The sequence below is a fragment of the Stegostoma tigrinum genome, chromosome 9, assembly GCF_030684315.1.
Source record: "Stegostoma tigrinum isolate sSteTig4 chromosome 9, sSteTig4.hap1, whole genome shotgun sequence".
NCBI lineage: Eukaryota > Metazoa > Chordata > Chondrichthyes > Orectolobiformes > Stegostomatidae > Stegostoma > Stegostoma tigrinum.
Genome location: NC_081362.1, coordinates 56,757,856 through 56,783,680, shown reverse-complemented (window position 1 = coordinate 56,783,680; position 25,825 = coordinate 56,757,856). Strand labels below are relative to the sequence as shown.

General features: G+C 39.8%; 1 protein-coding gene across 3 annotated transcripts in view; it reads right to left on the bottom strand.

Annotated features, from left to right (window-relative positions):
* Positions 1-2,112: 2,112 nt before the first annotated feature.
* Positions 2,113-25,825, bottom strand: part of smyd2a (SET and MYND domain containing 2a) — a 43,691-nt gene continuing 19,978 nt past the window's right edge. For 2 of the 3 annotated variants that reach the window (XM_048536290.2, XM_048536293.2), the window contains 8 exons: positions 22,031-22,155; positions 18,337-18,404; positions 15,209-15,311; positions 13,639-13,749; positions 10,823-10,943; positions 8,034-8,208; positions 3,912-4,023; positions 2,113-2,407 (listed from right to left, as the gene is read on the bottom strand). In XM_048536290.2, coding sequence (XP_048392247.1) covers positions 2,327-2,407; positions 3,912-4,023; positions 8,034-8,208; positions 10,823-10,943; positions 13,639-13,749; positions 15,209-15,311; positions 18,337-18,404; positions 22,031-22,155 — 896 coding nt within the window. In that variant the 3' untranslated portion in view covers positions 2,113-2,326. The remainder of the gene's footprint in view (positions 2,408-3,911; positions 4,024-8,033; positions 8,209-10,822; positions 10,944-13,638; positions 13,750-15,208; positions 15,312-18,336; positions 18,405-22,030; positions 22,156-25,825) is intronic. The other variant, XM_048536292.2, reaches the window with a different exon arrangement.

Here is a 25,825-nt window from a genome sequence, read left to right as displayed (position 1 = left end):
AATAAACAAAAAGCCAGCTTTAATTCCATTGCTAAACTTGATGGGAACCATTCTCTTCAACAGGATCTGGGTTTCTGATCTACACAATCAAGGGGCATCATTCCTAGTCAGTGATCTGCACCATGCTGTTTAGTTCTTCAGCCACCTTTGCTGCAATTACAGACTTAGCCAAGGATCACTGCTGGCAAAGAGATGTAGCCGAAGACACAACTAGTAGTAGCAGCTCACAGTTTTCTGATAAAGCCAGAGATCAATTTCCATTTATCCTTGAGCCACTTGGTTCTGTCGTGTACTGATGAGCCTAGACCAAAATCTGCCCACATCTGTGGGAAGACCACAATCTTTATTTAAAATCTAGATTTCTTTTCCTTCTCCTGTCAAGTTCTTGAATCAGCTCGAAAGCTTCATTTTCTAATAGGAGTAGTCGTCCAACATAACAATACATATTTCCGAAGGTTTAGGTGGCGGAGGTTTAAATAATTGATTGATAGCATCAACAGTGGAAAACAGACCAGTTACCCTGAGATGATCCATGCCAATATTATGCTCCACATTCTAAACAATTATTCGTTAGCAAGAATTTTCTGCATGCAGTATCATTATCCAGACAATCCTATCAGAATTGGACAGTGCAAAGTGAATATTATGTAAGCAAGTGGATTTTTTTTCCCCCCCGTTTAAATTAACTAATTGATCTGCACTGGGAGCTGGGGAGAGGGAGAGGGGGAGGGGGAGAGAGAGAGAGAGACACACACAGATACAGAGTCTCTATCTGAAGTCCTTTTCTAAAAAAAAAGGAATCTTATCATAGGATCATAGAACCCCTATAGTGTGGAAACAGGCCCTTCGGCCCACCAAGTCCACACCAACCCACACAGCATTCCCACCCAGACCCATTCCACTATAAACCCACATAATCTACACATCCCTGAAAACTACAGGCAACTTAGCATGGCCAATCCACCTAACCTGCACATCTTTCTTTGGACTGTGGGAGGAAACCGGCGCAGGCACAGGGAGAATGTGCAAACTCCACACAGACAGTAGCCAGAAGATAGAATCAAACCCTGGTCCCTGGTGCCATGAGGCAGCAGTGCTAACCACTGAGCCACCGTGCCACCCCAAATGTTTGGGCATACAGGATTCTAGGCCTTCAAAGACTGGGAATGCACAAGAGGCCAAAATTAGAGTAGGACAGAACTCGTATGGGGTTGTAAGCGGATTACTGAGTAGTAGGGCTTGCAGAAATTTGCAAGTAATGATGTAAATGCAGATTTTGCTAGACCAGGAACCAGTTTGATCAGCAAGAACATTAAGCAGGGAATAGGACTTTCTGCAAATTAACATTCTCCCTGTTTCCACTCTTATCAATGCCCCTAGTCTGAGTGGAAAATGACCAGCTCAAATTGTGACCGTGGACACCCTAGTCAGGCCATCAGCCACAAGCTGAACTTCCACCCAGAGAGATCCATTTCTGGGTGCCACCACAGCCACTCACATTGAGTCAGCGGAAGCAGTTTAGGGGATTATTAACCTCAACATGAAACAAAACCTGCTTCCCTAGCCGTACGAATAAATACGGTCTCCAATACCTCGATCAGAGGTCTATACTATCCAGCCAGCATATACATATGACATAGGGCTTTCCTATGCCTCTGAAGTCTCCCGTTTCTTTATTATATGAGGAATTCACTGCGTAAACCAGGAGTTCCTAAGCTGTGGGACATTGCGCCATGAGAAACTCTGGTTGGAAGTACGTTCCTTGTCCAAGGCAGCAGCACTGGAGAACAACAGTCCTGGGATAGATTCTGTGACATTCAAGTGCAATTTTTATGTTGCTATGGTTTGGGAGGTTGTGGTCCAAGGGAATTAGCTCCCAGGGTCCACATGCTGCCTCAGAGCCACAACTCTATCTACCGCCAATGCACCCCCACAATCCCCACCCTAGGCTCAATTTTTTCTCCCCCCGCCCCTAACCTCAGTATCACAATTAAGCCTCAACTTTTCTCCTGAACATCTCCTTTATATAATATGGCAACCAGAACTGCATGCAGTGTGGTCTGACTAAATTTTTTTCCGAGAAGTTTCAATAAATTAACTGTTTTCACATGATTCAAAGCTTTATAACATTTATTGTAATATGCATTTAAATATTAAAAAGAAAAATAAAAATTGCATTCCTTTGATATTTATGCTATTATTTTCCAGATTTCATATCCATGCCAACCAATCTTTTTAGAGATTAGTTTGTTGACAGGTACCAGCATACAAGCAGACAGTCTCACATTGTGATTTAAATGAATTGAAGCAACAAAAGGAAAACAATTCATTTTCCCTCCAGCTCTTTCTGAATTTCGAGAACATATGGATGATCTTTGCCATGTGCCACTTCCATAATGGTCAATGCCTGTGAAAAAAAAGGCAAATTTAAGTCAGTTATTGTTTCTCTCGACATCTATTCTAAAACATGACTCTCTTTAAAGAATAAAATTTTACAAGGTACTGTAATTACACAGCACAAAATGAATTGCTAAAAATCTCACGCCACAAAGAATTTTTCAAAATTCAAATTTCTTTTTACAAAGAAGTCAGATATTAAAACTCAGCTAAAATTAAAACAAGAATTTCTTTTAAAAAATAATTAAACTTAAACATTCTATCTACTTCTGTGTTTTACTGACACAGAAGGTAAAATTAAACCTTGAATCAAAACCAGAAATTGGCAGTAAAATTCAGCAAGTCTGGCAGTATCTACTGGAGAAACCAGATGTAACATTTCAGGTCGAGTAACCCTTCAGAATTGAAGGGTCACTCAACCCAAAATGTTAACTCCAATTTCTCTCCACAAATGCAGCCAGATCTGCTGAGCTTTTCCAGCAATTTCTGGTTTTGTTTAATTTACAGCATCCATAGTTCTTTCAGTTTCTATTTACAAACCTTGAAATGGTGTCTTTCAATTATTTAATGATATTGAATTTTCAATTTGACATCTATGCAAGATTTGATAGATTATTTTAAAAACAAATTTGCATCACACAACAAAAAAAAAATGCCAGTGCTAGTCAGCAGGCCAGCCAGGATTTGTGGAAGGAAATAATTTTTAATTCAGGTTGATGAACTTCTGTCCAGCTGAGGTTTTCTTTTGGGATAACTGAGGTTTTAGGGGAGGGGGTGTTCTGTTTTATGATAGGGCTGACATAATTTGTGCAGTCAACCTTTCTTAGCAATCTTTACGAATGAAATCAAATTACTGATTCCAATTGCTGGACAAGAACTTTCAAAAAAAAAAAAAAAGCAGTGCAGTCAATGAAATTCATATTAGAATCCTAAACTTTGGTTAAAAGTAACAGACCGCAACGTTTCACACATGATGATGATGATGATGATGATGGGCACTCAATAAGTAAACACACTAAAAATACATTTAACTGTATGAGATGGGGTGAATTTTCGAAGATTAGCATATTGTGAAGTGTGTACATTTGTGCAAATGGTCTGATTTATTACAATTATCCCAAAATCCACAAACCTCAGTACATTCTGGCAGAAAATAATATGTTACCTCTTATTCAGGATTATTTTCATGAAGAAATAATAGTTGAAGTTCAGAAAAGAATGTGCTTTTAGATACCAGTCTAAATGCAAAATTTAGAAAATGGGTCTACAGCTTTAAGTGACAGCACGTTGGGATTATTTTCCAGCAGGAACAGCCTACAGGCTACAATTACAAATTAAAACCAAGGCATGCTTCTGGGTTCAAAACACTTTCTTACCCAGTAGTCTAGTTCACAAAGTACATAAGAGCCTTCTTGGGAATGTTCTTTTAAAAACAAGCCATCAAGACAATCATATCTGTTATGAAGTCAACACTTGGTGACTATAATGAGGAAAGCAACAGGTGAATTTATTACCTTCCTCAGTGCCTTAGCTCCAGCAGAGTGGTGTTCCAGGCCCATATATAACCGTCCTAGTTTCAGCCACATTGAAGCAACATTCAGAGAATATGCTGGATAGTGTTTGCTGCTTTTTTTCAAAAAAAAAAGCAAAATTTAATTTATTTTAAAATTACAAATCACAATGCTAATTTTCTTCTGCCCCCCCCCCCCCTTTCATTCTAATTTTCTAACTGTGTTTAACTGCCCACCAGTTGAAATAAGGAGTTACTGAATCATGGAATATGCCACACTTCCTCCAAATGTCATATAAGTTGGTACACAAGTTACAAGAAGCCACCACATTTCAACCTCCAGGACAACAGTATTACAGTGAAAGCCCAAGGATTCTGGCAGCTTCCAATCCCAATTTCTCCCCATTACACAACAGCACCTACTTCCATCTCTATATTACTCTTTTCCATCCCTGCCTTAGCCCAGCTCTTTCTAAAGCTTCAGTCATGCCTGTCCAAGTTTGAATGTGCTATTGCTCCTCTGCCAACTGTTCATCCTCCATAAATCTCAGTCAATCCATTGTCTGTGCCCCAATTCATAACAAACCTCGACCACTGCGCTGCATGTTACTCTTTAATTTCAACAGTTTGTGCCCAAAACCTCAAACGTTGACAAAAAGATCATAGAAGTTTTCAATTCCTCTACGGCTGCACCTCGCCTTCAAATTTTTTTTTCTGATGAAGGGTCCAGGCCTGAAACATCAACCTTCCTGCTCCTATGATGCTGCTTGGCCTGCTGTGTTCATCCAGCTCTTACACTTCGATATCTCCCTTCTTCAATCTTTGTTGCTCACTTTAACTCTGTAGCATGTGCATTTCCCACTCTCTCCACCCCTCTATTGTAGCTGAAAGCATGACCAACATTCAGGACTTAACACTTAACCTCTCCACCATCATCTGCTCTTAAAAGGTTGTCAGCGAGAGATCTTTTAAGAAAAAAAAAGTCAATCATCAGTCACTGAATATAACTATTTCCTTTTAGTTAGGCATCTCTGAATATTCTTCAGCGTTAGGAACAAGTTGTTGCTGAGGAAGCAACAATTAAGTTTTTTTTAAGTAAGAAAGAATCTCTGGCAACATTTAAGTGTCTCAGTACAGATAAATGTGCAATTGTTTTATAATGGCTCAGACCTAAGATTCAAAACCAATTCAAACACATTGGATGATGAATGCCCGATAAAATGTCTTTTCTCTGGACCAAATTTGAGAGGTGTTAATGGGTCATACCATTTCACAAATTTATCTATAATCTGAGCACAAAAGAAGAATTCCAATCGGAAAATCCACGTGTTCAATGATAATAGCAAGTGCCTTTATTTTTCTTAAGGGATGTCAGCACAGTGGAGAAGGGAGGTTGTACCCCAGAAATCACCTCTGATCATTCAAACCTGGAAATGCTGACCTTATGAAGCCAGTGTCCCAGCAAAAAGCTCATCCACCAGCAGCATACATCAGGAAATCATGGGCACATTTCTCATCATCTTCATTGTGCTTTCATTTTAGTGAGAACAAGGTTAAATTCCATTCACTCATTAATTCCTGCCAAGGTGTTTCTAGTGGGTGAGCATCCAATTTGCAAACTGAGATTTCTGAAAATTGTCAGAATCTCTACACTGCAGGAAGCAGCCATTTGGCCCAGCAAGTCTGTTTCCACACTCAAAAGAGCATCCCATCCTCTCCCCGTAACCCTGCTTTTCCCATGTTAACCCAACTAACCTGCACATTCCTGGACCCCCTGTCTTTGACAACAGAAGGGAGAAAAAGGGTGTTGAATCTGTTTGTGACTAGTGACATCCTACAAATGCAGAATAAGTGAACAAATATCGCAACAGGAAATGAGAGTCAGTGACTTAATTGGGCAGTAGATGCTTTCACTCAATCACAGTAAAAATTCTCTGCACTAGATGTTATTCATGTTCATCCTCAAAGGTTCCAAAGTCAGTCTTCGTTCAAAAGGAAGGTCATATTATTTTTATAAGAAAGAAACGTATTTCTCAGGGGCAAACAGAAAATTCGTTACTGGAAATAACAGGATAAAATAATTCTAATAAACACTGCAGTTTTTGCCATAATCAACTACTCAGGTTTATTAAAAGTAAATGGTAACGTGCAACCATAGATTAATACAGCCTTTAGAGATTGTAGTTTTTAAAATTTACAACTCCTTGGCTCAGAAAACATGCCAAGTTTCACTATGTTCCTCCAATGGAAAGTGCCTGCTCAACTCTGCCTACAGGATACTCTGTGAAAGAACCGAATTGCCAGATATATTTCCCAAATACTGGGAGGATGAGGTTGATAACAGCGCTGTGCACAGTTACGGGCTACCAATAAAAGTATATTTTGCAATTAAAAACAAACAAACAAACAAAGTCAACTAACTGCTGGATCTCACACACACACACACCTTTTTCTATAAAACACTCATCTCTGGTGTAATAACAACTTAAAAATAGTCTGTTTCTGTCTCCTTGATCAGAATTAAGTTGCTTTGAACAGCTGAAAACCTGAGCAGGAACAATGTTGGCCTTGGGAAATGGTAGTAGTCAATCCAGTTAACACTTTGCCCTCCTTAAAAATATCACTTTATAACGAGAGCGTGACAGTTTCTACTCCACCAATCTGGTCCTGATCATACATACTGTCTCAAACATAAGTAATTGCAGAAAAAGGAAGGGAATATCCTTAGGGAAGGAAACCTGCCATCCTTACCCAGTTTGGCCTACATGTGACTCCAGTCCTTGCAGAAGGATACTGCCTTCTGTAGACAACACCGTCACAGTGCCTCCCCAGGAGATTTCTGCCACATCAGGATACCCATAATTTCCTGCATAAAGCAATAGCATCCAGGATGTGAGAATCAGAAAGTGATTAAAATGTGAAATTACCAGGTACAGACCAAGCTGAATGACTGGATCCACTTTTTAAAAACTGTTTGCCTAGAATTTTTGTTTTTTTAAATACAACTGCAATCTACTGCTGAAGACAAAAGTAAGCTACATTACAACTACAAATCAAATTTAACTAAGCAGGAGCAATGTAATTCCTGAAGACAAAGCATCCTAGGAGGTAGGCAAAAGAAATTTGAAGGATAAATCTCAGCAGGTCTGGCTGCATCTGTTAAGCCGGGGGGGGGGGGGGGGGGGGGGGGAAACGTCTTGGGTGTAGTGACTCTTCCTCAGAACTGATGATTAACTCTTTTCTCCTTCACAGATGCTGCCAGACCTGCTGAGCTTTTCCAGCAACTTTGTTTTTGTTCCTGATTTACAGCATCCGCAGTTCTTTCAGTTTTTTTTTTGAAAAGGATAAAAATTCGATATAATTTAACTTAATTTTCTCAGTCTTGACTGCATTGTGATCAAAAAAGGCAGGCAAGTAATTATTTGATAAGGTACAAGAGGGGTGGGGGAGGAAAAAAGAAGTCTCTCCTCCCTCCACATGGGACAGCACAGAGCCTAGTGTTCAACACTGTCAACACTAACTTGCTACATGCAGAAATGCAGACACAAAACCGCCTCTACAATGGAAAGCTTCCCGAGAACCTGGGTCATTTTATTTGGCTTAGTACAAGTTATTTTCCACATCCAGCTTGTAGGCTATTTTCTCTCCACACAGGAAGTCAGAACAGAGCTTGGTGGCTTAATTGTCACAACTCAATGACTCACTCATTTGAAATGACTTGCATTTTCTGGCATGCTTGCAAATACAAAAAAAATGCACATCTTAGCATGAGGAGTACCTGCTGCTCCCTGCTAGATACCCAGAATAAAAGGCTCCCCTCATGGATATTTATATCTGATGGCTAGAAATTGAAGTTGTTACCTTTACACAGCATTTAACTTCAAATCTGCTAGTAGCATTTCTATCTTAATTTTTTTAAAAATGTAATGTGGTTGCAAGCATACTGCAGTATGGAACAATTTATGATGAAATATTCACTTTGCACAAGTGTGACTCATGCATAGTGAAATGTTACACTGTTAATAATACTGCTCTAAAACCCAAAATAAACAAACTATTTCTGGAAATTATCCTGTAGAAAGATTACATTAAATAAATAGTGTCAACAATATATTCTTTCAATCACCTGTAAGGTTTGATTAGTTTTTGACCATATCGTAAGGCTCCCTCCCAGTCTTGCATATACATGCAGACTCCCATGGCCTGGTACATCATATGCAGCATGTAGACATTGTTATCCTCAAAGGCGGAGCCCATCTTATCCAGACTTAACTCGCAGATCTCCAGCAGTTCACTAGGGGGTGCCAGATAGTTAAGAATTGTACAAAGAATATCAGGGAGCTCCAAAAGTTATTCTGTAACGGAAGATTAAAACAAATACTTCATTTTGATCACTCACACATAGTGCTTCGTTTGCACAAATTGTGTGCTTGGCAGTGCCGAGTCTGTACATTTCTCTTTCCCCAGGGAACTTTGTGAAGATGAACTGTCAACCTAGAGGAAATCGCCCACCCAGTTTTCAAAAGACCTTCAAAACATTTAAAGACAAATTCTCTCTTACCAACATTGGTTCTGATAATAATAATTCCCAGGTTCTCATGTCATTTCCCTACACCTAGGAACAGAAAGGTATCTTGAATGGTAGCAAAACAAAGTCAATATCATTTCAGTCCACACAAAGATATTTCACTTCCAATGTAGTCAATATAATTAAACGTTAGGCATTACAAATAATCAGCCAGCCAATCTGCTACCACACATTGTAACTGCTCAAGTCAAATTTTCTACCACTCAGTATCAAAATGAATCCATATACTGTTTTAATATGTCGCTTTTTGATCCTGTATTCTATGTCTGTACAGTTAGTGAGGGAGACTTTGGCAGAGTGAGTCAGACGGTAACAAGAAATTTTGGGCAGAGCAGGATTTAGGTGTTATAATTAAAGCTTACTCAAAAGAAAAAAGTTAAACAATTACTATGTATCTGTTTCCACAGAGGAAAATACAAGAAATCTCCCAGACAGAGATCCAAATGGCTGGGGAGAATGAGTTGAAGGAAATCAGCATTAGCAAGATTGTACTGGAGAAATTAGTGGGGCTGAAAGGCAAAGACATGTTATTCAGAGCCCAGTGTGCTATTGAGGTGACGACAGAGATAGTCAAGGCATTGGGTATTATCTTCTGAATTCTATCAATTCGGAAACGATTCCTGCAGCTGAAATGTTGACCAGCTATTTAAAAAGGGAATGTTAGTATTACACCTATAATTAGGGAAACAGTACTTGAATCTATTGTAAAGGATGGGATTAAGAGACAGCTGGATGATATGAATGCAAATTCATGCTGACTTTGCCCAAATGCGAAGTTGTGTTTGACAAACTTGGAGTTGAAGGGATTACTAACCAAACTGATAGGTGTGTTGATGGATATAGCATACTTTGATCTTCCTAATATTTTTGATAAAGACCCCACAAGAGGCTGGTTAGAAAAGGTTAAAGCACATGGGATAGGAAATCACGTGTTGGCATAGATTAATGATTGATTTCTGACCGTTAGCCAGACAGCAGGAATAAGTGGGCTACTCTCACATCAGCAGGCTGAGACTACTGGGATAGCGTAAAGATCAGTAGGCTTGGGGCCCAGCTGCTCACAATAAATACCAATGATTTCAAGGCAGGGTCAAAAAGGTAACATTTCAACATTTGTAGATGGTAGAATCCCAAGTGGGAATGGGTGTTGCAAGGAAAATGTGAAGCACCTTCAGGAAAATTTAGACAGGCACAGTGAATCATCAAGAACACAGCAGATGGAAAGGCATAGATGTACAAAGGGATCCAAGTGTCTTTGTCGATAAGTCACTGAAAGTTGACAAGCAGATGCAGCAGGCTTCTAGGAAGGTGAATGGAACATTAGCTTTTATTGCAAGAGGATTTGCTTTCAGGAGTTTTAAAGTCTTGCTTCAACTACATAGAGCTTGGTTAGACAGTACCTGGAACAGTGTGTGCAGTTTTGGTCTCTTCATTTCAGGAAGGATATTGTCATCGACAGTGTGCAATGAATATGCACGAAAAACTTGCTCCCAGGACAATGCCAAGAAGAGAGAGAGTCTAGGCAAACTGGGCCAGTATTCTCCGGTTTCAAGGAATGAGAGGCGATACCATTTAGGAACTTTATGGATTTAAAAAGTGGATACAGGCAAGATGTTTACCCTGGATTGCGAGTCTAGAACCATCTAAAAATAAAGGTGACACCCTTTGGAATTTTCTGCCACAGCAGACTATGGAAGCTCAATTTTCAAGTGTGTTTAAGATTAATAGATTTGATTATCAACAGCATACCAGGTTATGGAGATGGTAAAAGGGCACTAGGTGTTTGATCAGCCAAGAGCATGCTGAATGCGCAGGGCAAGTACAACTAGTGGAATGGCCTACTCCTGTCTCTACGGCCTGCTTTGTAAAATCCAAAGATACTCAAAAGCTGCCCTTGCAAGTAATGGGCTTTAAAAAAAAAGTGGTTTTCTCATCACTTTCAGTAGTTGTTCATTCAGCTTGTATCCCCATTCATTATTTTGCCTTCCCCAATACATCACCTCACTTCCCTACAATCAAATTATTCCTATCGCCAATCCGCTCACAGCCGGCACCTGCTTCAAGTCTTGTGTAGTTTTCCTCAACCAGTCTTTGATTTTGCACCATCAACAATTTTTAAATGCTGCTTATTCCAAAGTGCAAAAAAAATTTACATGCACCAGGAACAAGAGTGGCAAATAGCCAATATTCTGTATACTCTTCAAATCCTGTATGAAAGAATCAAAATCAATAAACTAACACAAGACAACAGCGCCACCGAAACATGTAGCATTTTGGTTTTTAAACAGGCGTGCGGCTTATGACCAATTCACAGCAAAAAAGGATATTTTTGTAATGCTTTGCTCTCCTGAATTCCTCAATTATATTCCGAGCATATTTAATCATGTCCTTGATGACCTCTGGCTTTGGCGGCTCACCATATTTTGTAATCTCCAACTTTTCTTTATCCTGCAGAGATGAATGGGAATGTTTATTCACAAACACTATGAAACAGTTGAAATTACACTTGGTGCAAATTAGTATACTGTATTCACTACTCATGATGTTGTCATCTCCACACTGGAGAACCAAAATGTAGACTGGGTGACCATTTCTTCTTTTCAGAACATCCCTGTTCAGTCCATGAGTATGGCCACTGGTTTCCAGCCTTCGTGGGTCAACATGGAGTTCGGTGACATTAAGTTGCAATCTCCATCCTCATTTCCCCTTTATAATTTTACTTTGCATCAGAGCGGAAGTCATTTGCCACATTTGGATGGGAGTTACACTGCTAAATGGCTGTGAAATGCAAAGGCACGTCCTGAGGTCATGAAAAGCAACAAACAAATGCAAGTGTGTTATCACTTCGCTTGTATCAGAGATATGGATTTGAAGTAGTCAGCCAAGCTGTCGCTCAGGTCTGCTCAACCACTCAATAAGATCACGGCTGACCCGTTTGTGGTTCAAATTTCACTTTCCCATCTACCTCCGGTAACCTTAGATTTTTGCTAAGTAAGGAATTCAATCTACCTCTGCTTTTACTTTCCTCAATATCCTTTTATGTGGCACCTTGTCAAATGCCTTTTCTAAATCCAAAAAGTAGTGTCCACAGGCTCCTTCTCATCCAAAGCATCTCATGCCTTAAAAACACAAAAATTTGCTTTCCACAAATCCATGCCAACTCTTCTCAATCATCAAGTTTTTCTAAGTGCCCAACTAGAACCTCCATGATCGACTTTAACACCTTCCCAATGACAAACATCAAGCTAACTTGCCTATAAGACTTCCTGCCTCCTTCAGTTCTTGAACTGACGTGGTACAATTGCTGCTTGCCACTGTCAGAACCATTCAGAATCGAGCAAATCTTGGAAAGATCATGCCAATGTATCTACCTGTCTCATTAGTCATCCCTTTTAAAAGGGCTTTAAGGCAATATCCATCCAGACCCTGGGGCCTATCCATCCACAGCTCCATCAGTTTGCTCAGTACCACTTCCACAGTGACAGCAATTTCAATAAGTTCAACACTTCCTCCCACCTTTTGATTTACAGGTAATAAGTGAGATTGATTTGTATCACCAGTAGTGAAGATAGAAGCAAAATATTCATTCGTTTTGTGATAAGGTGCACCTTTAAGAGGCATTTATTCCACGCTGTTTCTCTCAAAAACAAGTGCTGCAAAGCTGGTGTCTGCTCCATGAAAAGCATTACCTTGCAGTTTTGGGAATATTTTTTAAAAAACGTAGACAAACGAAGCACAAGAGAGAGAGTGGTGTCATGCTCACACAGACCCAGTATTTTAGTTTTTCCTTTCAGTTGTTGAAGCTGGGGGTTTAAGAGAAAATGCTAGATACAGGTCTCTCTCTGCTACTGCAAAAGTTTGGGTTCTCTTCCTGTTGCTGGATTCATGCTTTCAGTTTACTCCTTACTCGTGGACTGAAGATAGCACATGAAAATCAGTTTCGCTGAGTTTGCTTTTGTTGATGGTGTGTTTATAGGATGCTGCAATATTGGAACAGCTGAAGATTAGTAGCTAAATAGTACTATTTTGGTAAGAGTTTTAGTTATGACTTTTTGTATTTTAGCAGAGGTTCAAGAATAAAGTATGTTTTATTTAAAGCCTAATACTTCAACCAATTAATCATATCTGGCATGCCACACCTTACACTTGCCTTTAAATAAAAGTTAGGGTTTCGGCTATTCTGATAGGTTGAGGGAATTTGATCTGGTCCATAACAATCTCATCTGCCATTTCTTTATCCTCTATTAACAGGACGCAGGTGGGGTTTCTTTTGGGCAGTATATCTAGAGTTCATTCCATTCACCTAAAAACAATGAATTCAGAAAGGTTTCACCTTCTGAGGGGTTGAATTCTCAAGTAATTGTGTCAGGGATCATTACCCCGGCAGCTACAAAAATGTGTATGAAAGGCCCACCAACTTCAGCACCAAGAAGAGATTTCATTCTACAACTATCTAGATAGTGAACGATTCAAAATGTGTATTAAAATCATTGCCAGTTGGGAGATGTCTGTGATGTGCTTATTCATAGGAAATTTAGCAATCCTGTACTGCCCAGTAACAATATGAGAAACTAAGAATTTGATAGAGTTATCTGATGTGAAAAGAATGATAAAAGTAGATACAGAATCCAGATGCTTGTAAAGATGAAATCCAGATCAGTCCATTACAGGTTGTAGATCTGTTCATTGTTTGTAGGCACTTTCCAAAAAAAGGGTGAACCAGTTGAAAGCCTAAAGTCAAAACTGAGCAGCTGCAATGACTTCTGCAGTTGGAGTCTGCTTGTACAGATGGAGTCAGCACGTACAGCACATGGCTAAAGTCATCATTAGGATATCAAACCGCTTGGGCTGCAAGAGATTCAGCAAGATTCAAGTGCCAACCGCAAAACATTGGAAAAGGTAACCGCAGTTGTCAGATCCTGTTCCAATGTGTGGAGTGGCAAGGACCTCCAGGTATGCGAGGGCTTGCTAAATTCTCCATTATTTTATAACATTTATGTTATCTTTGTAGCACAGAAGATGCAAGCCACCACTCCCAGAAAGCCAACAACCTGGCAAGCAACTGAGTGAGGGAAGGTGGGATTCTGGTTGCAGTGACATGGAGAGAGGTGGTAAGGAGTACAATAAAAAACAAAAAAGTTACCTTTGCTTTTGTCGCACATTCTGTGCAGTCACAAATGAAGAAATAGGAATCCTGCAATCGATCTTGCCGATCTTCAGTTGGATATAGAAGATCAATATAACTAGTGAAAATCTGCAATTAAAAATGTAGATCAAACACACAAATAAATACATAAATTCCATAAACTTGCAAGTTTATTTATAAGTGAAGGAGGAGAAATATTTACCTTATAAAAATCAATGAAATTATAATAACTGAGCTAGTCTATGGCCCACTATTTTGACAAGATGCAGCTTTGATTGAAAGGACAATTCTATTAGTTCAACAGGTAGGCTTCTCCCCCTAAATAAACTCAGGAAGGACTGACCTACATACAGAAATTATAAACTTCAATAATATATTTTTTAGGAATTCACAGCATCAAAACTGTTGTTCAGCAATGCACAGGGCTCTACCCTATACTATCCATTCAAGCAAATGTCAGTCACTTTGCGATACCATTATCATACTTTATTTTCAACTTCCAGGATGGAAGAGAAAGCGAGAGACAGAGAAAGAAAGTAGTAAGAGTGTGAGTGGGTAGCATGGTGGCTCATTGGTTAGTCCTGCTGCTTCACAGCACCAGGGATCCAGGTTCAATTCCACCCTCAGGTGACTGTCTGTGCAGAGTTTGCACATTCTCCCCGTGTCTGCGTGGGTTTCCGCTGGGTGCTCCAGTTTCCTCCCACAGTCCAAAGATGTGCAGGCTAGGTGGATCGGCCATGCTAAATTGCTCGTAGCGTTCAGGAATACATAGATTAGGTTGGTTATAGAGAGATGCTCTAAGGGTCAGTGTGGACTTGTTGGGCCAAAGGGCCTGCTTCCAAACTGTAGAGATTCTATGGTGAGAGTTAGAAGGGGATGGGAGCGAGAGCACAACCGCACAAGTACAGGACAGCGGAGAATGAGAAAACAGCCAAAGAAAATAAAGGGAGAACAAAAAAAGTAAAGGAAGAAATAATAATAGAATGAAAAAAAGTCAGAAAAAGGAGAATAAAACAGAAAGACAAACATTTCAGGAATTCAACCAGGGTTCTGCTGAGAGAGTTCACACATGTGTTGTAGCTTAAGAACTAAAAACTTGGTCCCCTATACCGTGCCCTACTAATAGGGTTCACTTGTATAAGCAAACAAAGTCTAACTATTCAACTACAGGAACCATTGCAGCTGCTAAATTTGGACTTCACAGTTTCAACTACCTTCACCTTCAGAAAGAGAATCTACAGGTAAGTAACAGGTCTGCACTAACCAGATTTTCATTTTTAATGAGTACCTTTTATTTGTATTCACATTTAAACTTTGGTGTCTATTTTATCTTATAGCAGTGTGAAACTTGGCCTTAGCAACTGTCAGCAATAGTTGACTCTCAAACTAAGCTTTTATCTTGCCTAAAAGCTAGAGTTTTGCTGTCAGTTATTTTTAACATTGGAACACATTTTTAAAAAAAAAAGAGAAGTAATTCTCAGTGCATGGGCCACACTGCAGACTTTCCTGGTACAGTCACAATAACAGAATTACTACAACTGTGATTTAAAATTCTTCTCTTACTAACCTCTTCCCCAGCACTGATCTCCTTCACCGCTCGGACTTCTGCTGTTGTACCCTTGTAGGTTACAATCACATTTGGACAGCAACTATGATTCATCAAGGCAACACTACAAGGAACAGAAACAAGGTATATCAGGAATTGCAATGTTTTAAAGTTAGTAATTTAGTTTTTAAAAAAAACTTGTACAACTTAAAATGGATAAGCAATACATACAAATTGGGAATTTTTTTTCCTTTTATTCATTCATGGGATGAGGGCATCGCTGGCCAGGCAGCATTTGTTGCCCATCCCTAATTGCCCAGAGGGCAGTTAAGAGTCAACCACATTGCCGTGGGTCTGGATTCATATGTCAGCCAAACCAGATAAGGATGGCAGTTTCCTTCCCTGAAGGACATCAGTGAACCAGATGGGTTTTTCCCAACAATTGATGATGGATTTGCAGTCTTCATTAGGTATTTGTTGAACTTAAATTCCACCATTTGCCATGGTGGGATTTGAACCCAGGTCCCCAGAATATTAATCTGAGTCTCTGGATTAACAGTCTAGTGACAATACCACCAGGCCACCACCTCCCCATAATGCACAACCAACAACCAAAATAAAAGCTAGACTGCACGTACTGAAAAAGGTTATAAATTGTACTTGCGCCCTCCCTTTTTCATTTGTGCAAAAGACAAGGTCACTAGCACAATACTACAGCTGTTTTGATGGTGATGTAGTGAAAGTAGCCGTGCAAGTCACTATTGTTAGCAATAATGTAGACATGTCAGTGTTGGACTTGGGTGGATAAGGTCAGAGCGCACATGGCACCTGGTTACAGTCTAACAGTTTTATTTGAAATCACAAGCTTTCAGAGTGCTACTCCATCATCTTACAGGATATTTGGGCCTAGTCTGTGGGACATTACCAAGGTGTCCCTCTCCTTGAGTGGAAAGTTCACAGATGACCCAACTGGAACCTCCAAAAAAAAAAAACCGATGAGCAGAGAAAGTTAGAATTTGAATCAACTCAGATCCAGAAAACTATATCCAACAATTTATCAAGCGAGCTTTAACTGTCACTATACTACAGTTTAATCACTTAAGCATTAAGTAAACAAAATAAAAATTCAATCCATTGAAAAGACTTGGTTTTTGCTTGAAGCTACAACAAGATATTACAATTCTTCCTCATCTTTAGCTGTCCTTGCAGCCATAACGGAATACCCGAGAAAGAGCCTCACACATTAGCAACACATTCAAAAAGAAAACAAAATTTTCAAATAGTTAAAAGCATAAAAAAGGTTGATCATTTTGTAAATACCAAATACAGCCCACATCACTGCAGTAACAATCTTGGAGGAGTTACTAAAACTGACAGAATAATGGAAGTGAATAAATACCCAGCAGGTAGTGATGCAGAGAGCTTCAGCAATTAGGTCAGTCAACTGACTGTGTAATTACAGGGATATGACATTGTCAGGCTGGGTCTTCTAAGGCTTGTGCCCCAACACACCATCAGCAGCTTCCAGTCTAAATTTTTCTTCTTTTTAAAGAAAAACCAAATAAACTCAACTGGAGGCATTAAGGTAAGATCAGCCTTCACCTTCCTATCAAACTCTTCACTATCCCCTTGGTCAGGGATGCCATAAATCTAAATTCAACAAAGCACGGACCAGAATAGAGTGGGAGCTCAGCATTCACCCACGGTACAGGCAGTATACCAGCACCCTATCGTGAAAAGGGTTGAGATCATTATTTCATCAAGAAGTCTCTAAAATCAATGACCATTTGAGATCTCAGTTTTTAACAGTCTGAAGAAGAGCAATGCATTGATATCATGCTGCTTTGTGGACTAACTGAATCAAGTAGAAATAGCAAGAACTGCCAACACTGGAGTTAGAGATAACAGTGAGGAACTGGAGGAACACAGCAGGCCAGGCATCAGAGGAGCAGGAAAGTTGACATTTCAGGTCAGGACCCTTCTTCAGACTTCGAACCATCAACTTTCCTGCCCCAAAGATGCTGCCTGGCCTGCTGTGTCCCTCCATCTCCATACTGTTTCAGTTATAAATTTAGACATAAAACAGTATGGAGATGGAGGGACACAGCAGGCCAGGCAAGTTGATGTTTCGAAGTCTGAAGAAGGGTCCTAACCTGAAATGTCAACTTTCCTGCTCCTCTGATGCCTGGCCTGCTGTGTCCCTCCATCTCCATACTGTTTTAGGTCTAAAATTTATAACTGAATCAAGCATTCTTTTCTCAGTCTACAAATTGTTAGAGTAGGAAAGTCTCATGCAAAAAGAGCAGAGATAATAGTATGTGACAAATGGGGAAAAAAAAGGTGCAAGGACATTTAAGAACAAAACATCATAAGAACTACACCTGAAAAGGGGAAGGACAAAGAAAAGGCACACAAAGTAAAAGCTGGAGGTTGTGTACATGGAACCAACCCTTTAAAGTGAAGTGAATCAACCCTCCCATTGTGTTAACAAGATGTAAAGCTGGATGAACACAGCAGGCCAAGCAGCATTAGAGCAGCAGTAAGACTGACGTTTCGGACCCTGACCCTTCTTCAGGCATATTCCCCCCCCCCCCACCCCCCCCCCCGGGCCCGAAATGTCAGCTTTCCTGTTCCTCTGATGCTGCTTGGCCTGCTGTGTTCATCCAGCTCTACACCTGGTTATCTCAGATTCTCCAGCATCGGCAGTTGCTACTATCTCTCTCCCATTGTGCTGTTCACTTTAAGGTCAGGCGTGATGTTAACTTGCTTGATACATGCTGCATTATCATTTCTATCGTCTAGCATTTGGCTCCAAGATAGAGAATGTTTGCTTCTCCCCTGAAATGCATTGTGGTGGGCTAAAATAGAAATTGCTGGAAAAACTCACTGATCCCTTGGTTATCAGCAAATAATCAAATTGGATCAAACTGGCTTTTAGTTTAAGGTCCTACATTGTAACCTAAATTGTGCTAACATCGAGAATACTATAGAGTACAACAAGCAGTGGGTATTAGCTGGGGGCAGTCCTTCAGGAACTGTTTACAGCAATCAGGAATTCATCTGTAGCTTTAAAGAATAAAAGAATTGCAGTTATAATAAAAGATCTTAAATAGCAACAGAAAAAAGGTGCTTTGTACTATAGTTCTCACCTTGGAAAGATAGCAGAACCCAAGTGAGAAAGCTCTTCATCTTCAATTGTGAAACCATTACAGTTAACCTTAAAAAAGGAAAATCAAAACTAAAACCTTTGCAGAAACAATTGCTTCCTCAAAGTTATTCTCTACAGATAGAGCTTGACCAGTGTCCCCCTCAGTCTCAGATAAGCAATGCCTTGGGCTCAAGTTGAGCCTGCCTGATAAATACTGGGAGGGAGAAACTGGTTGCAAATCAGAACTGCAATCATAGACAACGTTTAAAAGTTCATGAATGCAAGGCTGATTTTGGGGCATGCAGAGCTATTCAGCAACCACTTCTTTTTTGCACAAAACAATGGAACTACTTTCTCAGTATAACATTTTTTCACTCGTGGATGTGGATTTCACATTCTAAATGGAGTTTAGAACTGCTTTACGCACTATCTCCATACAATACAAATTCAAGGACCTCTAGGCCTCAAATGGTGGCAGAAACATGACCCACACCAAGTCAGGTATGTGGCAAACCAGATTTCAGTGGCAGGAATAGTGACTGCCAGCCTAAGGCTGCTAGACCTGTGGTCTAGCCAAGCCAAACAACACCACTGCAGCTTCTGGCTTGCCATCAATTTCAGTCAATCCCTAGCTTGATAAAGGCAAAGCAAGCTAATGATAAGGTTGGCTAATTGAAAGCATGCAGCTTAGAAAATCACTTTATATTTGAAATAGCCATGAAAATTATGTAGATCATGTAGTATTTTCTAAATAAATTTTAGACTTTGTCATCCTATAGGTATTTTCCACTAATAAATCAAATGATTGAATTAATATTTACTGTCAAAGGATAAATAAACCCAGGCATGCTCAATCTAGAGCAATTCCAGCTTAGCATTCAGAGATTTGAAAGCATTGCTAAGTATCAAAGCTAAACAGAGGCACATTAAATAAGAGACCACGAAGCCCATTTCTTCCATCAACCATGCTGTTAGGTGGGAGACTTCTCAAATGGGGACCCTGGAAAAATACACCGTCATCCAAAAGAGAGAAGAGAACCTAATGAATATCCAGAAGCAGTCTGCAGTTTTAGCCACAGACTGTATTAGCTAAGAATGTGGTAGGAATTTGACACTGAATTTTCAGTTGTGTTAATTAGTTAAGGGGAAAAGGTACTTTTTCCCTTTAATTTATTATAGTAGTGAACCAATAAGTAATGCTTAATTGATGTTAATTTGAGTTTTAGTTACAGTAAACATGAAGCCTTGTCATGTGATTTAATCTTTTGCTGGGAATCTTTGTTTTTGTAGAAAAGTTTTCAATCTCTCCCGGGATCATAACAGCACATTTCTGCCACCCCTCAAACAGGTTACTTATTTGCCCAAAATTATTTCAGCAAACACTCATCCAAACCTCCCTAAAAGATGAAACAAATCACTATACAGCCTTCACAATGGTCGTCTTGACGTTTTATTATGCTGGAAGTCAGAGCCTCTCCAGCTCTTAGCACAGTCACCAAGATCTTTAGGTTGCTCACCCATAGACTGACCAGCATGAAGACTGGGAGCATGGGGTAGGTTGGGCATGACAAAATTCTGTTGTCTCTTCGGATGACAACATATCCAAAGTAGTCCCCTGCCTATTCTACTGGCTACTTACACAAATCACCACAAAAAAAGATAGTCAAGCAGGTTTGCACTTAGTTTATTGGATGTGCTCAAGTGATCCAAGTGGCAGCTCAAATCTCACAAGCTTCTTTCAAACATATTCTTAGCTTCAGCTACCTCAAAGGCTTTAGTAAGGGCAACTGCACAAACAAAGTATCAATTTAGGTATTTGAGCAACCAATGGATGGAAGGGAAAGTGTTATGTCAAGAGACTCTAGACTCAACTGCTACATTGAAGGATAATACATTTGGGCATGGTAGTTGCACAAGTTCCATTTCAAAGACTGGAGGAAGAAACGTACAGTGCAACATGTGACCTGGCTGGCAAATAGGGTAACTCATATGAACTGGATATTCGCCAATAAACAAACAAAATAAATCAGATAAAAGGAGAAGGTGGAATAGAGGATAAAGGAATCCTGTATGATCAGTCTGTTCAACATTCTAAAGAAGAGCTGAATATGCTTGCACAGGTGTTTTTCCTGGTTTCTCCAGCAACTACACCAGCATCCTTTACCATCGAAATTTATTTTCTTTAAAAAAAAGTGCAGTATAAATTGCAAAGTTTAGTTAATACAGCAAACCTTAGCCAAAGTTCCCAAGATCACCTTAGTTATACTAAAAAGGATTTTCCTATAACTATTAAGGATACAGAAGTAGTACTGCTTCAACAATTCAATGGTGTGGTCACTATGGGTCTGGTGGAGACATGCACCTCGTCATATCTGTGCTTTGCTGCTGTGTAGGGTTGGAAGACTGGAATTCAAAGACACCAGCAGGAATTCTCACCCTCCCAGGGTCCAACCCTTGGTTTGCTAGGAATGATACAATGAATGGCTGTAAAAATAACTGCTTAAATGAATGAGAGTTGCCAAAAATCTGGCATTCACATACATGAGCTGGTACACATTGTCACACAAGCTAAGAATCTAATGAAATTAAAGTCTTTGTCTTTCATACAGTTGGCATTATTGCTTGCAGCCGTTTAGAGATCAGAGCGCATTTTGCACTGGAGGATCTTGGCACTTGTGAAAACAAGGCCAATGTTTTCTCTTGCTATCACCAAGGAAGGAATATATTCACTTGCACTGGTTTTTTGTAACATGCTCATGGCCTACTTCAGACCCAGAAAACAGTCAGAGACAAGAAATTTAAGCTGCCTCAATTCTGGTGTAAGACCTACTGGCAACATTGTGCTTGCCCTATAGTTCAGCCAGTAACATCTTGCACAATTCTGGCAATAAATCCAGACAAGGACTCCTAAACAGAGGTCCTCTCCCAAGTTAGCAAGGTAATGGTAGCAGAATGATATGACACTTACCATAACATTCAAAGGTTTCCTGGCCTTCCCCTAGCAGATACAATACTAGGATTCAAAAGGAGAGTCCTGTTGTGTAGAGGAGACTGGGGAGACAAGTGTCTATGCAACTAACCACCCTTCCTCAATCACTTCTGGACACTCAGGTTTTGCTTCAGCAGAAGGAATTTGAAAGTTGAACTTACTCAATGATCAATGTGCCAAGCACAATTCAGGTGGTTACCCAATATCTATGAATTTCAGACAAATCCTTGAAGTTGAAAATGCTCAGATGACATGGGTTCAATTAGCATCAAACCCACAGCCACCTTTAGAGGAAAGGACGATCCTGGAGTTTATATTGTCATAATTTCCTGCAATTTCAAATCCAGCATCTGTTGCAAGTGCTAGATTTCTGGTTCCAACTAGCCACTGACTAAAAAAAATGTAGATCAAGAGCAAACACAGTGGAGATTAATACATTCCCTATGTTACAGTATTCCAAAAAATTAGGTTCACAGGGGGAGATTTACAAAGAAAACAAACTTCTGTAGTCATCACAAGCTCTCAGTTAATTTTACAGATGTATATCCCAAAGTCCTGTTGGAATCTTCACAAATCTAATACAATATCAGATGTAATGTGACAACTCACGATATCTGTACGCATAACAAACAGCTGGCAGTTCTGAAGTTACCTAGTCACATCCTCATACAAAAACAAAAACAGTAGTTCCAAATCTGATACAAGCCTTAGCAAAGAGTTCAATCAAGGCAGCCTGGTCGGGAAAGTCAAGGTGCTTGCTGTAGAAATGATGAAGGGCAGCAATGTCACTCTCAATTAGCTCTCTTTTCTCATTATCCAATTTATCAAGGTCTGAAACAAAGACAAATAAAAGGTTAATTAAAGGAGACCGGAGTGAAAACCTGACTGTTCAGAAATCTTAACATTGCTGTTAAATCTACTGTATTTGGAGATAATAATCAATTCTGCAATCTCATGCATTAGAGGATCAAACATGCAACTTGCATGGAAGGAGTAGTGAACTGGTTGAGGAGGTCCTACATGCTTTCTGTCTGACCTCCAGTTTTAATGACTGGATGTGTTTTTGCTCATTCCATGTACACACTCCATCTTATCAGCTCTGGAGCGTTTAAGTATTTAATTGGTTTAAATGGTATTTCTGCTGAGTTATTCCTTTCATTCATTTAGGCAATGAGCAAGACGGGTTCTGCAGACACATTCCAAAACTAAAACAGACAATTCCGTACAGTTCCTGATCCTTTTCTCATATCTGCTGGTTGTAACATCAATTTCGTCAGACAAATGTAATGACGCACGTCCTGTGGTTCGTCTAAGGTATGCCTGCTCGTCCGGTCGGCACCCAACCTGACACGCACACACAGACGCACACACACGCACGCACGCACACACACCGTAAAACAATTCAGCTGACTGAAGACTCCACTAATCCCATATCGTCTGGTTTGCCCAGCACTCCAGTAGCTACTGGAAGTAAACAGAGAGTAAGCTGGTTTAAAACGTTCACATGTTTGTGGATGAAAATCACTTAGCTAAACAGGAAAAAAAAATCAAACTGCCACAACACAATCTTCTGGTACATATCTTCTCACTATCACCTATTAACGATAGCCAGCCTTCAAGTCATCCAGTATCAGGGGTCTGGACTCTTCTCCAAACTCTTGACCAATCACCTTCCTTACAGACTTACTACTTTCACTAAGTATTTAGTCATCCCTCTATTACCTCTAGTCACTAATTCCACTCTTGGTTGATCAGCCTTCTGCTGCGACAATTTAGGACATTTTATATGTTAGCAGCTTGCTGCACGGTCAAATTGAAGGGTGGTGCTATATAGAGGCTAATAGGGCAATCCTTCCTATGCACACTAAGTAGCAGAATGAATATGGTCATGAGCCCAGCTGATCTTATTACTGGACAAATCAGATCCCAATCATTTTGTTTGTAAGCGAGATAGTCTTTCACTGAAACAATCACGCAATGTTACAGATTTGACTCAAAGTATAACAGAAGTTTACTTTGCAAATATAACACTTTAGACTTCAAAATCCAGTAAAATAAAAAAACTCACTAATTCCAGCCGAATACCATTACAATACTGAAACATTAGAGAAAAAATTTCCTGAAAACAAAAACAGAAATTGATGGAGAAGTTCAGCAAGTCTGGCAGCATCTGTGGGAGAAAACAGTCAAGTCTGATGACTCTTTCAGAGAAAAAGTCCTCCTCTAATCCACTAAGGGCTTGGCTGAGCTGTGGCTTTAATTCCTGGTCATGAGAGTCTAATAGTTATATAATAAAATCAAGGAAGAGGCTGAGCTTAAAACATTCAACTTCAAATAGCCCCTTCTGGGTTTTAACCAAACATCTTGGTCTGGGCTGTTTACTCAATTCTTTACACCAAAGGACATGTATTCTTAACAAAGTCTAAGTTAAGCTAAGCCAAGCCATCTTCTGCTTGCCTCAGGAGCAACAGCTGAAGCTAGCTGTGTAAAACAGAAAACTCGCCACAACTGCTGGAACTGAATTTTTTTTTTAAAAGTTTAATTTGTTCAAAGCTCGGGGCATTTACACTGCCACCCGCTTTCTCCCCGCCCACCTTCAGAATCTGAAAAGTTGATGCACTGTTTTGTTTTGGAGACTTTGAGCAAGCATGTATCCAGATTCCTGGTCATCTTCAAAACCACCTCTCTCAGGGTGTATTTTTAAAAGACATTACCATGGCTACAGAAATTAGGCAAAGATCCTTCAGACTGCAAATTCCACATGCCATGAGGTCAAATTGACAAATGCAACTGAAATAAAATACTAAAAATACAAATAAATCACATCTACCCACAAAGACTGAAAGTCTTTAACAGGCATCTTCCTGACAAACAAATTTTAAACACATGTCACAGTACTAACATTTTGGCATTAAGCATAGTGAGTAACACAGCAACCATGTTTTACACTATTCACAGGCACCCACAAAACTGTCCTTCAAATGTGTGCACCAAAGTTCTCTTTTTTCTACAGAGATACAGCTAGAAAACAAAAACAGAAGTGCTGGAAAAGCTGATCAGGTCTGAGGAAGGGTCACTGGAAATGAAGCATTAACGCTGATGTTTTTCTTCACAGATGCTGTGAGAACTGCTGAGCTTTTCCAGCAACTTCTGTTTATGGTCCTGATTTACAACATCCGCAGTCCTGTCAATTTTTAAATATTAGGGAATAAGCTATATTGTAATAATTGCAAGTCCTTGTCCCAAAATATCTATTAAAAAAGTTGAATGATTGTGGCCTGTTTAAATAACAGTTTCTTCCATGTTGATGAAGGCTCAATCTCAGTTTTTCAATGGTTAACAATTTTCATTGATATGGGATCAATTTTCTTAACCGACAGGTCATTCTACAACCCCTACACCAACATCACCAACAGCCACTTTAAATGGCCTCAATTGGGAACAACTTTCACATCTTCAAAACCACTATGATACTCTGGAAAAGGACTGCTGGAAGTCAAAAACAGAAACAGAAAAAGAAATTGCTGGAAAAGCTCAGCAGCTCTGGCAGCATCTGTGAAGAGAAATCAGTTAACATTCTGGCTCCACGATAGGTGGAAATAGGCTCCATAGAGAGAGAAAAGAGGAGTTGGAGAAATAAAGGAGAGGAAATCAGTCTGGGAGACTGAATAGCTACTAATGGGGTAACACAGTGTGGAGCTGGAGGGACACAGCAGGCATCCATTCAGATTTTCTTACATTTTTCAACAACTACGTCAGTGATGAAGATCAGAACACATCTGTAATAAAATTCACTCATGCCAACTTCATGCAATATTTTCTACAGTTGGTCCTCCTTCGCCACACGCTATCTTGGGACAAGGCTTAAGTAGCGCCCGAAATAAGTCACCCTAACCTTAGCAAATTCATTATAAACAAACTGGCTCTTCATAACTGATCAAAGAGGTGCAAGTGCTCTTCTCAAGTTTAGCAAAACTGCAATCAACTTGTCAATGCAAACTGTGTTATTACTAAAGTCTTTTGATTGCTTTATCAATTAGCCATTGAAATGTGGCCAGTGCATTTTTAATTCCAAAAAAGACTTTTCAGAAACTGCCATCTCATGTTACAGTAGCCAAAGAAATATCAGCTTTATCTTGTCAGTTCCATTAACAGACAAAGTGTGGGGCTGGAAGAACACAGTAGGCCAAGCAGCATCTTAGGAGCACAAAAGCTGACGTTTCGGGCCTAGACCCTTCATCAGAAAAAGCTTTTTCTGAAGGGTCTAGGCCCGAAACATCAGCTTTCGTGCTCCTAAGATGCTGCTTGGCCTGCTGTGTTCATCCAGCCCCACACTTATCTTGGATTCTCCAGCATCTGCAGTTCCCATGATCTCTGATACTGACAACATCTTTTTAGCAATTTTTTTGCCAGATCACGTATGCCAGATTTGTTTAATACAGTCCACTAGTCCAGGATTGGACAACAGACTGCTTTCATTACCATGTTAACAATTCTGTCT